This window comes from Neopsephotus bourkii, unplaced genomic scaffold (assembly GCF_033783945.1).
Source record: "Neopsephotus bourkii isolate Nb327-2 ecotype Australia unplaced genomic scaffold, CSIRO-AGI_Nbou_v1 NB_272, whole genome shotgun sequence".
Taxonomy (NCBI): domain Eukaryota; kingdom Metazoa; phylum Chordata; class Aves; order Psittaciformes; family Psittacidae; genus Neopsephotus; species Neopsephotus bourkii.
The window spans coordinates 996247-1010052 of record NW_026900781.1 but is presented as its reverse complement, the minus strand read 5'-3'; the positions used below and the strand labels follow the sequence as shown (position 1 = coordinate 1010052).

The window sequence follows — 13806 nt, the reverse complement described above, 5'->3', positions numbered from 1 at the left end:
GTGAATTTCAGACAAATTTGAAAGCAAAGAAGTCTCAAAGGTGAAAAATTCCCAGTCTTCTGAAAAAAACACATGGCAGCCTAGCAGAGGCTTAAGGAGAAGCATTCAAATTTGATGGAAATCAAGGTAAAAGAAAAGCTTTCCATATGTTTTGCCAGCAGTGGGGTGACAAGTCAGTAGCTGCATTATCTTTTATGCCAGGAGAGTACCATAACTGACAAGTGAAAGGAACAGGAAAGAAATAGGGAAACAGCACTGCTGTGCTGCTGATCACAGAATAATTGTTCTGTGAAGCTTTTCTGCAACAAAGCCCAATACCAGTATCAATGGTTATACCACCTGTGTTCTGTTGTCTGCCAATGGTGGTCAGCCAAAGCTGCCAAACAGGCACAAAAAGTCCAAAAAGCCTTCAAATAATCTCTGTTTGGCGTACACTTGGCATACAAAAAAGACTGTTTTAAAGCTGTCCATAACAGCTTAATGCATTTTCTTCAAATGTGTTCTGATTAGTTTTTGAGATCTTTGGGTCCAACCCTATGCCAACCATAGGACTGAGATCTCAGTATGCTGTCTCCGACACAATTAAATCAAGTAGACATTGTATACATCTGTATGCATCAGAAATGTATTCCCCCTATGGCAGCTATTTTGTCTGTATTCCAACCCTGCCAATTATAGCTTGCTGCAGCAGTTTACTCGATCCATGTGAGGAGACGCTTTTTACCCGCTTTTTATGTTGACTCCATATTTTTGCATGTTATCAATTAATAGAGCCTGTTTGTAAGGTTGTACAGGAGATATTTTGTGAATCTAAATAATAAATCCACTGCATGAACAAGTACTACAGTTCAGAAAGCTTTTCTGATTGCTGGAACTCAACAGATACTGTAGTGGAAGGATCTTCAGCCATCTGTCCCTAAGAGAAGGTTTTGAAAAATTCCAATACTTTGATCATGTTCCACTACCCTTCAACTTGTGGCTTGTGAATTTTCACTGTCAATGATTATATGTACATCTGCGAGACCTAGAAAACTGGTTTGTATGAAAGAATATTTTAGCAGCTACATCAATGAGCAAGAACCAAACAGGAATATTTTATAGAGCAGGAGCAGAACTGGTATTAGTTAATATATTTTAACTTCACAAAATATTGAAGCTAGTTAGGATTTGGTTGGAAAACAAATAAATGAATATCTGTTATTTTAGGAGAAAGGTGAATTCAGTTTTCAGGTTAACCAAAATTCTTGTGTTATTTTCACCATCCTCCACTAGCTGCAGTTTTATAACAAGATCATAAGCATAATCTTTTCATAATTCTCTTCTTCTGAAGAACCTTATATTGTAAGGTATAGGCAAAAATACTTGTAGGTCATGAATTTGCATTAAATACAGAACATGGAACAGCATGCTCATGGTGGATAAGCCAGCACAGAATACGAAATTTTCTTAATTCCTGCTGTTTCTTTTTACACGTTTATTGATGACTAGGAAGCACTAACCACTTATTTTAAGGCACTGGACACTGAATAGAATAAAAATGAATTAGAATGAGGCAGTAAAACAGATTTTATTAGAACAAACATTATAAACAAAAAGACAAAGATTATGAATATGCTATAGCAATATTAATTTGAAATATGGCTTCTTTTATTTCAAATTATTTCTGGCACTGACCAAAGGCTTATCTCAGTATATGAGATTTCAAAAAATGTACAGAAAAGGAAGAGATTGTATTAAGAATCTTTTGAAACAGATGTTTGTTTCTGTAACTATTTTTGAATGTGTAAGAATTAGCAACATGCATCAACTTTTCGATACAGAAAAGTAAATGTTTACAGTGGAACATCTGCTATGATGCTCCTGCCACCAGTGAATTGGTATTTTTAGTTCACACAGACTTGTCATGATTTTCATAAATAAAGCATAGAATATTAAAAAGCTGGTTGAACATCTAGTTCCACCTCTTGCTGCAAGTGGTACTGTCATCAGCAAGTAACTGCCTTGAACTCAGAATGTGGAAGTGTGTTACCCTGAGATGGAAAGCACTGGATTTTAGCCTAATTGGCTCAAAAAGATTGCCAACAAAATGGTATCTCAGAAAATGGACATGATGTCCTAAAATTTCAAAAAATCTCTGACCAGGCAGTTACATTTCAATATGTATTCTTGTACTTAACACATTCCTAATGCTCACAAATGTACAGTGTAGGTACTTCTTTCCGTACGACATTTTGCATAATATCATGGCTGCTTTGTTCTGTGTGTCAATTCAGCAAGGAACCTTGGTATAAGTCTTTAGGCAGGTAGGGCTTCAGGAGTAAGTATCAAAGCACTTTGTTGAAATGCTTCCTAATTTAAATGTGTATTTTATATTCCTTCATGTATTCATTTACAGGATGCCAGTGATATACCAGGTTTAGTATACCTACCTGGTGGTCCTGGAGCACCTCTGTCTCCCTTTTCTCCTTTTAAGTCCACTGAACTGCGCAGCCCCCAGGAATCTCTGTTTGCTTTAGCACCTGCCACAAAAGCATCATGAATTCACAGGAACTTGCAAACAAGCAGAGACAACAGCAGTGACAACCACTGAAAGTGAGAGCAGGCTTTGCTACACATGTGGGACACGTGGTTCCAGTCCTTACATGCTTGTCTCACTTTGCCTCATGAAGATTGAACAGGTGCCTGATTGTCCTCTCTTATGAACTCCAACATGTGCAAGACAGTGTCTTACAGGTCAGTCTTCCCTAACCACCTAGCCTAAGACAAACCTATTCTCACTGCATTTGTGAATTTCACTGGGGCAAGTGTACAAACAGTTCTTGAGTTATGGCTCTGCTTTTGACATCACACCTTTTACTAGCTCCAGACTTAAAACCAAACCAATAAATGATAATATCTGAAACTGTGAATGCCAAAAAAATGTTACAGTTTATTGCTCCTTCATGTCATAAAAGCATTAATAATGAAGAAAACATTCTCTGAGAACAGATGTTCTTTAGGAATAATTTTACATCCAGGTGAGCTAAGGGTAGAATTGCATCGAAATACATCTGGGTAAAGCCTCTATTTTCCCAGGTATTCAACTTTCATGGTAACCTTACCCTATAAAATATCTGGGTAAAATGACCTGTGAGTATTTAGACTTCTTAGGTCTGATTTCTCTCTTTGTTCTACCTGAGTAATTGCTAGCATCTTTGAAAAATTAATATAACACAATTGCACCATGATAACATCTTATAGCCACTTCCTTTGGGTAGAAATGCCTTTAAAGCTTAAGGTGAGGTGGTCCTATTCAGAGTTATGAGCAGGAAGAGTGCAATGACAAGCAGATACAAGATACATCTCTTGAAGTCATTTTTGATTGTTCCCTGCCATGATATCTTCAGCCCCTGTGGCTAGTAGTGATCTATGCTTGCAGTCAGTGGATCTTCTTACCTGATCCAATTGCATTTGTGAATTTCACTGGGACAAGCACAGAAAGAGTCTCTTGCTTGGGTACCCAGTCCATGCTCCACAGCCTGGTGCCACTTATAAATAAGATTTCATTATTAAGAAATAAATAAAGACCTTATTGGTAAGAAAGCCTTAGTCTGAAAAATAGTTGCAGCATTTTTCTTTCTTTAGTTGTGCAGAATGACTGCAGATTTAGAAGAATGAGATAGACTTCTTCCCTCTCGGAGTCCCATGTTACAATGGAAGTTTCCAGACAGTTCCTCTACACCCTTCTCTTGTCTTTCAGCCATGAGAAAGTTGGTCATACTCCCACAGGCCTCCCCATGATCTATCTGGTGACTCAGCCTCCAGTTGTGAGCCCATGTTCAAATGCCTACTGACAAAACAGTGAGGCCTCATTTTATAAATCCACTGAGGCCAATCACACAATGCCTCAGGTGAACAGCTAGTTTTCCTAGTTGTCAGCTGAACCCTAACTATCCCACTGTGACATCTTCAGAGTTATTTTCCAGGCAGATTTCCAATCTAGTCATCAGTATTTTAGGTCATCTTAAAACATTGAGACCAATACAGAGTTATACAAGCAAGCTGTTCTCTCAGTGTCTTCTTCGACGGGTTACTATGTCCATTCTTGCCCCTTATCCTGATCCCTTACACTCTTTTCCTTTTCTTGCTTTCTTTTTCAATTTGAATCAAGGTGGCCTGGTCTTTCTGAGTGTCTCAGTCACTGCTGAGAGGAGCTCTTCCAGTTGCTGAGCCTGCTCTGCCTACTCTCTGGACCATGCTACAGAGCTGGTCCCCAGGTAGCCATCTCTTCCTCCAGAACCACCCCCAAGCTCCAGCATTTGGAGCTGATATAGTGTGTACAGCTGCTGCCTCAGTTCAACTTGTTTTGCATGCACACTCTGAGTTATTTCATTAAACTGTAAACTTTCCAGACTCCTTTGCACAGTGATGGGAACAGTGATTTGATTCTCAGGAACATGGGAACAGGGTAACAGGTTTAGGCTGTATATTTAGGGCTCCATTACTGCTTTTTCCCCCCTCCCTCTGGAAATATAATGAGTAGGCAGGAATGAATTTTTGTTTTAAGTAGTTAAAAGGAGGAAGACCACTGACTTTATTTCCTCTGAGATCTTGAGAAGACCTCTTTCTCCACTGTGTTTCACTGTATCATAAAATTTCCAGCTGCTCCCGGTGGATTCTCAGGGACTTTGTTTTAGTGTTTGGTCTTTTTTTTTTCCAGCTTCAAAAAGCTCTGAAGGGCAAAACTGTCACAGAACTTTCTGTTACCCTTGGAGCTGAAAGACTTCCACACAATTTGGTCATGGCAGCACAATTTTAAATGTCTGTCTGTCACCGCTGGTTTTTTTGTGTGTTTTTTTTCTGTTGTTTTTTCTTGGGTTTTTTTTTGTGGGTTTTTTGTTTGTTTGTTGGTTGGTTTGGGTTTTTTTTGGCACAGAATTGCTTCCTGTTTCTCTCTGCATGTTTTCCTCATGCATCCTGGGAGCATGTCTTTGAGGAAGGACGAAAGCACAGACTGGGGCTTGCGTTAATTTTGATGCATGACGCGCAGAGTAGGTGACCACTTTGTGCTTATCTGATAGAGTTCTGGCTCAAGAATGGAAAGATTGAGCATTATATAATCTTAAAGTGGGAGAGAGAGAGAAAACTCTGTGTAAATGGTAACTTTTCCTCCTTAAACCAAAGAAAGAAGGGATGCATGCTGGAGTGATTTTAGGATTTACTATCGCAGCTAAGAGTATGCATTTAGAGAAAAAAACCCTATAATGATTAATTGAATAGACACAAGTTTTAAACAAAATTGTCATAGTTAAAATCCTCAGTTTCAAGCATTTACCTAGGCTGAAAGTCTTAAAACAGCAAAATGTCCTTTATCAGCTTTGAGTCAACTCTTAGAACTAAGGAAAGTGCCTTGAACTTGGTGCCTTCTATGGGCATTTATTCTGTTAAATCATGGATTCTTTGTTTAAAAAAAAATATGGACAGAAAAAACTTTTTCAGTCCCTGTGTGGAGGTGGACACAAGTAATTGGAAGTCTTTGAATTTAGGAGCATGTTGGGACTGGACCAAGATGTGATCTTACAGTTTCACCAGAAAAAGAAACAAGACCACTTCTTTCCCCCCTCTCCTTCCAGGAACCCCAGTTATGCAGTAGCCACAAAAAAGTGCTTAACTTAGAAAAAACAAAAAAAAAGCTTATTCACACCAAGGTACAAGAAAATAATTACTCACCATGGACATTAAGAGCTTCTTGATTTCCAGGGTAAAGAGTGTTCACCTGCAGACAAAGAAATCCATTAAAAATTATCTTTACACATTAACCAATGGAAGTGCATTACTTGGTGTAACTGAAAAGCCTAGAGATTTTGCATGCTAATAAATATTATAACAACACTCTGGATTATATCAAGTTTGATATAATCCGAGTGTGTGTGTGTATATATATATATATTTGTCCACATACTGGCTGATCAAGCTTTTTTCAGGACTGTGCTCTCTTTAACATGCAACATGCTTTTAGCAAAAGGGCAAGAACACATGTTTTGAGGTATCAGCAAATCCTGCTCTCAGTCATGCCAGTGAAGCACCAGAAAACTCATTCTCCAAGGACAATTCTGAATTTACACCAGTGGATTTGAAAGTGGATTTGACTTTTGATAGTAAGTTAGCAGACTGTGTTTGCAAATTTCTCATCAGACCATGGCTGTGCCTACTGTCTGATGTTAACCTGTGCTCTCGGGGCATTGAGACCAGAACTGGGAGGCAGAAGCTATTCTAGTCTATCCTTCTGGCACCAGCCACCTGTAACAATGGGCATGCTACTTAACCTCTACTGCTTATCTTCAAAATAAAGAGAATGCAGGAAGTGAAATGTAGCACAGTACGTGGAAATGGCCAGATCTTAGTACTAGCTAGAACTATTTATATGAATCTAGGCAAGTGTATGAAAAAAAATCAAAGGCGCTGCATCGGGCTAACCTGGCTCTTAGAAGTCTTACTCACATGGATAGCTCCATTAACTTCAGAAGCTTAGTTCACATGAGGAAACCTTGTGGGTTCAGCCTGTAGTTCTTTATCAATGTTCGTTTATGTAGGCATGAACAGCAGACTTCTTATATATAAACTTGAATAGGTTTAGGATATTACTCAAATGTAGGACAAATCTATCTAGCATACTCAAATGCATTAAGAAGTGTTTATGAGTACAGGTTTTTATTGCTTACGCACATAAAAGTTGCTCCTATTCACTGATTGTAACCTTCTTGAAAAGCGACTGTTATTGTCTGAAATTCAGCTAAAATAGGCTTATATTGTTTGAATCGTTCCACATGGAATCATAAGACAGTTGAGGCTGGAAGGCATTTCTGGAGATTGGCTATCCCAAAGCAGGATCAACTATATCAAGTTGCTTAGGTCCTGACCTCATTCAGACAGGTTTCAGAGGTTATGCAAACAGTATGTGATTATGGACATACATGTTTAAGCTACAAAAGTGTTATGTGGTGGGAATGGAGAGATTTAAAGGAGAAATTCAAAGAGGTAAACAGATGGTGCCTGGAGGTGTTGGGCCAAACCCACAATGTCAGTTTATCATACAGTAATGATTATTTATCAGTAATTAGCAGAAAGATCCATAAACTGGGATACATCTTTCTTCAGCAGTAAGTGCAGGATGATGATGAGTGTCGATACATCTACTATGGTGTAAGTCCAGAGCTGTTTCTCTAAAATAAGTGAAAAAGAACTGGAATGGAAATTGGAGGAGGGGGCACAAATGCTCTTTTGAGCTATACTGTCTAATGGAAAAGTAGAACAGCCATACTGCTCACCACAGTATTCAGAAGAGGACTGTGACAGAATCCTTTCCAACACCTTAACACATGTCTTAACAGTACAATATTGCCCTAGGGAAAGTACTTCCAGGACTGGACTTCTTTTGTTGTTCATTGTGGGATGTAATATCCATAATTCATTAAACAAAAGTTGCATCAGGGTGTTCTGAAAATATAAACCCCATCTCCTTTCTTTTTTATACTATGTGTGTAAATACGGGTCCTTTGAAGCTAACAGGGGCTTTGTCATTCCCTTTGAAAAGCAGGGGCAGAGCTTTACCTGATGCCATTCTTGGGATAATAAATGTCTATATGTGAATAGATTGCATTTGAGGATCAAATAAAGAACATGACCTTTCTTTTCTAATGAGTCTTTCATGCCACAATGAAACATCTAACAAGTCTTATTTTGTACAAGGAAATGTAAACCAGCTAAAGACATAAGAACTTGGAGACAGTATTTATATGTACATCTGAAGAATGCACATACATGTATGTATAAACATTCAGCTCCCCAAAGCAACTCTTAAACTATGGAAATGTAGAGTTTAAAAAGTGTTAGAACAAGCAATCAAAGTGCTTAAAGCAAAAGGTTCTAGTGCTTTTAGTTCTGTTATGTATTTTACATATGGCTAACTTTGGGTATCTAAATGCTTGGAAATCTGTTATTTTGAAGACTGGGTAAAACACATCTCTGGTGCAAAGCAGAAGGCAGGGGGTGAAAAGCTGCAAAGCTACTGTGGTTATGCACATAGCTAATTTGGTTATATACTGTCGCAGCCATGCATTTTGCTAAGAGCAGATCCTGTGTATGACTTACTGGCATTTTGCAATGAGGTCTGGGTGAGACTGGGAAAACTGTCTATTGAAAACAGGAAGGAAAATTATTTTAATCCATGTAGGTATAACACAGTAAATAACACACCACATAGATCTTATGGACATCTAGGGAGAAAGCCTGGAAACAAAAATTGGCACCTCCAGAGCAGAGAGCCCCACTTGCTGCTTGAGAGCTCTTATAGCCTTTTAGCAAAGTAGCGTGCTCTCTTACATGACAGTGGCTCCTGTTAAGAGATTTTTTTCCTATTCACATAAGCAAGGTCACCCCCTGTAAACTGTGTTGCCTGAAACAAGTTTTGATGTTTCCTTTTGCAAACTGTTTCTAGAGTAGCACATTTCTGGTACAAAGATAGAACAGCAACTGATCCCCAGGTGTACTTACTCCTTTGATATAAACTATACGTCCTGGTGGTCCAGGAGGTCCTGGGGGTCCAGGCAAGCCAGGAAGGCCCTGGTAAGAGAAAGTGAAAGAAGGAAGATATTAGACAGATCTTTTCATATGCAGTGCAACTTAGTCTACAGAAAGAAGACCAAGGGGCTCCGAGGACACTATTTAAACAAGACATTTTGTATTAAATGGCCTGAGGGGAGATTGAGCATTTAGTTACAAAGACCAACCTGTCAGGTGAATTGTAATATTTAACCTAAAGCACTCTGTGGAGATCAAAATGGTCTAAGATTGTTGTTTCCTGGGGAAAAAACCCAAACCAAACAAACAAAACCAAATCCCAGATAGAAACCCCCCAAAGTACTAAAAATCAAAACTGAATTAAAGGCAGTGGATTTCTTGTCCAAGGAAAATTAGGTATCTGAGACTGATCTGGGATTCCCAAGACTGCTGAGATTCGTATTTTTTCAAATGCCAGTCAGATAACTGCATGCTAATTAGAACCTTCAAGGAAGCAGAGGCAAGATTGCCATTTACAAAAAAAAAAAAGCGCCTATCCTTGCCCATATCATTTAAAAACCTGGCACCACACCATGTCCATCTTTCAATCCACATCAGTGAAATCTTCTGTGAGGTGACACATGTCTTCTCAGCAATAATTAAAGATTTCATCTTCCCTGAGTAATCCAGGAAACGCTATTAGAACATGTAACCTGTTTGTTTGCTTACTTGGTTGCTTGCTTCAATCTCCCAGCCTGATGTACTTCATCTAGTTATACTTACTTTAATAGTTTTTGTTTGGTTAAGGCAGACAATCCAGAAAACGAAACTTGACACTGTTTGAAGATAGGGAAGAATGGAAGATCTACTTTAGTATTTTCTGCCAGTGGGTGTTCATCTTTTGTCATTTTGTTCCAATTCGAATTTGTCTAATTTGTCTCATTTCAGCAGCTGATTTTCTATTTACACCTTTCTCTAGAGGTGTAAGCAACCTCCAGTACCTACTGTTTTCTTCTGTGAGGATACCCATCTTCAGTCTCCCTGTTAGTTGTATAAAGCAGTATCACAATCTCTCTTTATTGTCCAGATAGAAAATATACTTGTGCTTTGCAGTTTGTGTGCCATATATTTTTTTATTTTAAACAAAATAGAACAAGAAAAGTCATACAACAGAATTAATTTACAAAAGGTGCTCTACTGAAATAGTTATACTGACTAGATCCCCTCTTCTGATGCCTATCTGATCCCATGCTATCACAGTAAAATATGTTTGGCTTTTTTACTGGCATGTCTCTGATGCAGATGAAATATTCTTAGCTGCTCTTGTGGAATGAGTACCAATTCTTCTAACACAGGTTGCCCATGACATCAGGACAACCACACAAATTACTCTGCTATTGTGAAATTTGTTGCTTATGCTCAGCAGTGTTTATTACTGTGTAGTCCAGTCCTCATGTTTGCCCTGAGACCACTTGTATGAAGTCTTTTCAGAAGAACAGACTTGCAACACCAGGAGCTTGATTCATCACTTATCATTCCATAATTACAGGTTGTATGTGGGCACAGATATGCTATCGTGTATGCAGTGGTCATTATTCTGGATACATGTACATGACAACTAAAACAGGTACTAAGTCTTAGCAAGTATCTCATTGTTAGCAGAGTGGATTCCACTTCACTATGATATGCCCAAGTGCTGTTTACACCTGTGCTAGATAGCTGAGCCTATGGGAGTATGTTCACATGATGAGGAGTCCTACTGATGGCCTGGACCAGGGAGTCTTTGATATATAGAAAGAATCTGCAATCCCAGATAATTCACTATTATTTAGCTGTGGTAACAGTGCATCACACATATGATTGTTACACCTGGGAGCTGATGCAGCTATGTATGTCTTCAAGAACTGTCCAGATGGACACAGAAATTGACTTTTAAACAATTGTTATCAGATAGGAAAAGGAGCAGAAACATATAATTATTTCTAGATTGTTTCACATTTTGAGTCCTCTCATCATTTTAAAGGAACTCATATAAATCAGACTTCAGATTTTAAAGGGATTTTTTCTTCAACCAATTGCAATATTTAAGAACTTACATTAAATGAGTCACCTCGATCACCTTTCACACCTCTCAGTCCATTCAGTCCTGGGCGGCCCTGAAATTAGTAGAAATAGTGTAGTATGTGTCAGAAGCAAGCCCCTCTATCTTTATTCCACTTGAGAGCATAATACATACTGGACGTCCTGGAAAACCAAGCTCTCCTTTAGGTCCAGTAGGTCCTATTGGTCCCTGGACAAAAAAGAAAATGTGGTTATGAAGAGCATATAAAACATATATTTGACATATATTTTCATTATTTAGAATAAGAGGCATAGTTTTATATTTGCATTAAAAATAAGTCTGTGATCATCTGCAGTGAAAGCACAGAATGTCCTCTCTCCCTGCTCTGCTGAATGATCTCAGAAGCTGAGGCCTGCATGTAACAGTCAGCTCTGGCTTGGAAAAGACTGTTGTCAGAAATAAAGTCTGAACTCTCAGCCATTTGTAGGGTGTGCACTTCAAAACTGAGTCACCATGTATAAAGGGAAAATTAAATGTTTTGGTCAGTAGAAAAAAGGCAGTTAGCTGTGTATGCTTTGTACATCTCCTTTTTGTTTTGCTTTCTTTTTCTAATTATTTTTGAATTACGCCCTATGAGGAAATGTTTGTGGATCAGCCTGAGAATTCATACGGTGCCAGGCTTCTACAGGCCTCTTGCCAGCCTGGGCATATGAATTTATTTATTTATTTGTCCTTGCCTTTATGTGGTATCATTTTGCTGGAAAGTGACGTATGTACATTAATAGAATATTTATCTGGTTATGATGATGTGATTTATCTTAGCATCAAGCTGAAATTAATGGATTAACTGTTGTAATTTTATTGTGCCAAAATTTAAGACTGGATTAGAAATGAAATTTGGAAATGGTTAACACTTGAACATATTGATTTAAAACATCACCACTGTAATCAGAATTGAAATCTAATGGCAGCTGGAAATGTTCGAAGTTGGTAGGACCTTTATTAAACTTCTCTTTCATGTCCTGTTTGAAGGTGATTCCTGCCTGTATGATCAAAGATAATGGCTGTGTCTAAAGCAGGCAATCTGGTGGACTCTGGCAGATGTGAATTTCAATATCATGCCCCTAGAATTTCAAAATAATTCAGCCTATCCTTCTGTGATGCCATATCCAATAATGGGATCTGAAAAAAAACAGAAATCCAAAATGCTGTGGGGTATTTTTGTATTTCACTTTCAGGTATTTGAGACTTTAAAGAATATGCAAATCTGAGCTTTACTGAGAAATGAAGATGATTTAAACTATTAAAAAAGTCTGTTTCTAATCAAGAGAAGTGTCTGGATCTCGTGCTGTAACTGGGACTTTAAATCAACATCAACAGCATGAGAGTTGAGCATGCTGGAGCCACCTTTACTATTTCCTCTGTCAAAGTGCCTGCCCACCCCTGACAGAAGCCAGGAGTCACAGTTAGAAGTGAAAGAGGAAGCCACAGGAGACTGCTTACCAGAAAAGAAGATTTAATTTACAACAGCAGAGTTGATTTGAGCAGATTGACACTGTGGTTCTTACTAAGGGCTCCTGTTCAGCAATGTGCGATGGTCTGTTTCACTGACAGTGAACAGCATAATTGACAGGTAAAAGATTCTCATTTCCCCTGTAGCAGGAGGCTGGATTCAGTCTGTCTCTTCTGCTTTATCTGGTAACAGTACTAAGCTCCTGACTATCCCTAGCTCTCATCTGCCAAATCAGTACTTCTCTGCAGCTCCTTGTGCTCCAATGATCAGAGTCCCCTGCTGCCAAAAAGCTGTTCTTGGGCCAGTGTTTTACTTTGTGCAAAATGCAATAGGACCATCATAGTGAAAATTGTGATAAGTTATGCCACAAAAGCTCTGGCCCAGCATGCTGAAGTCTATATATTTTTGTTGCACAGGACTCCCACTGACTACAAAGGGATGTTTTCTCTGAGACAACACCAAAACGAATCATCCACATTAGCAGTGATGATCAAATTGAAGTTCTGCACTAAGAAGAGGAACTGGCTGAGCAAAGTCTTGAGACAGGTCCTTTGGGCCAAATTGTCTTACAGAGTAATCAATCACACCAGTGCTGGCAAGAACTTCCTCTGAACGGCCTTGTCTGCATGCTGAACTGCATGAAGCATCTTGTAGCAGTACAAAAGGAGATGTCAACACACAGTTTGGAGCTGATAGGAAAGGACATGTCCTGGCTGGTACACAGCAATAGGATGATAGGCAAGGAACACAGGCTACAACATGAGAAATTCAAAATAAATATAAGGAAAATATTATTTCTTTTTTTAACCCTGAAGGTTGTCAAATACTGGAATGTGCTGTCCAGAGGGGCTATAGAGTGTGTCTCCTGAGAGATGTCGAAGACTCAACTAGGCAAGTCCCTGAGCCAAACAGATCTGCTTTGGACACTGGTGTAGACTAGATAATCTCTGAAGTTCACTTCCATTCAAAATTACTGTATGATTCTATGTCAAGGTGATAGTATAGACTTATCTTGCAGTAATTCAAGGAGAAGAAAAGGAACTTTCCTTGCAGTAAGTTAGGATAGACCCCTCAAGGTATTTTGATACACAGTAATTAAGAAAGCAATTACTCAGCACACCCAGTTAGCCTGCTTTAAAGACTGCAGAAACTGATGGCAGAATCTCCTACAAACTTGGTTCACAGAAATGACACCATCTACTAACATTCTCTTAGGCACAGCAGAGACAGGGCTACATCAAAAGCAGAAGCAAAGAAACGTTCAATATCCTTGATCTTTAGAATATTAGATTAGAAGAAATTAATTCCTGCTCTAATACTTCTGAGTCTGGCCAACTGTTCTGTTCTTACTTTATAACTAATTTCTTGTGCTTTTCTGCAACATTCTGTGTCCTGTCAAAAATATCAGGACAAGTACCTGAAAGGAGGCCTCAGAATTCTGATTTCTGTGAGTGTTCTGACTCTACTACCCAATTTGCAGCTTCCTCAGAATCCAAGGCAGTTGCAAATTATTGGCATCAACAGAACCAGAGCCTGATGCAGTCAGTTGGTTTATGATCAATAATAGAAATAGAGAATAATTTAGATTGGAAGGGATCATTAGAGGTTATCTAGTAACACCTCTTCCTTAAAGCAAGACAAACTTCCAAGTTAGGTCATGCTGCGAAGCACCTTCTTCGACAATCCACCATCT

General features: G+C 38.7%; 1 protein-coding gene across 3 annotated transcripts in view; it reads right to left on the bottom strand.

The window, feature by feature from the left end:
* LOC133208464 (collagen alpha-1(XV) chain-like) overlaps nt 1-13806 on the bottom strand; it is a 113702-nt gene that overhangs the window by 15261 nt on the left and 84635 nt on the right. For all 3 annotated transcript variants that reach the window (XM_061346327.1, XM_061346326.1, XM_061346328.1), the window contains 6 exons: nt 10775-10828; nt 10635-10694; nt 8533-8601; nt 8131-8172; nt 5710-5755; nt 2430-2519 (listed from right to left, as the gene is read on the bottom strand). In XM_061346327.1, the coding sequence (XP_061202311.1) occupies nt 2430-2519; nt 5710-5755; nt 8131-8172; nt 8533-8601; nt 10635-10694; nt 10775-10828 (361 nt within the window). The remainder of the gene's footprint in view (nt 1-2429; nt 2520-5709; nt 5756-8130; nt 8173-8532; nt 8602-10634; nt 10695-10774; nt 10829-13806) is intronic.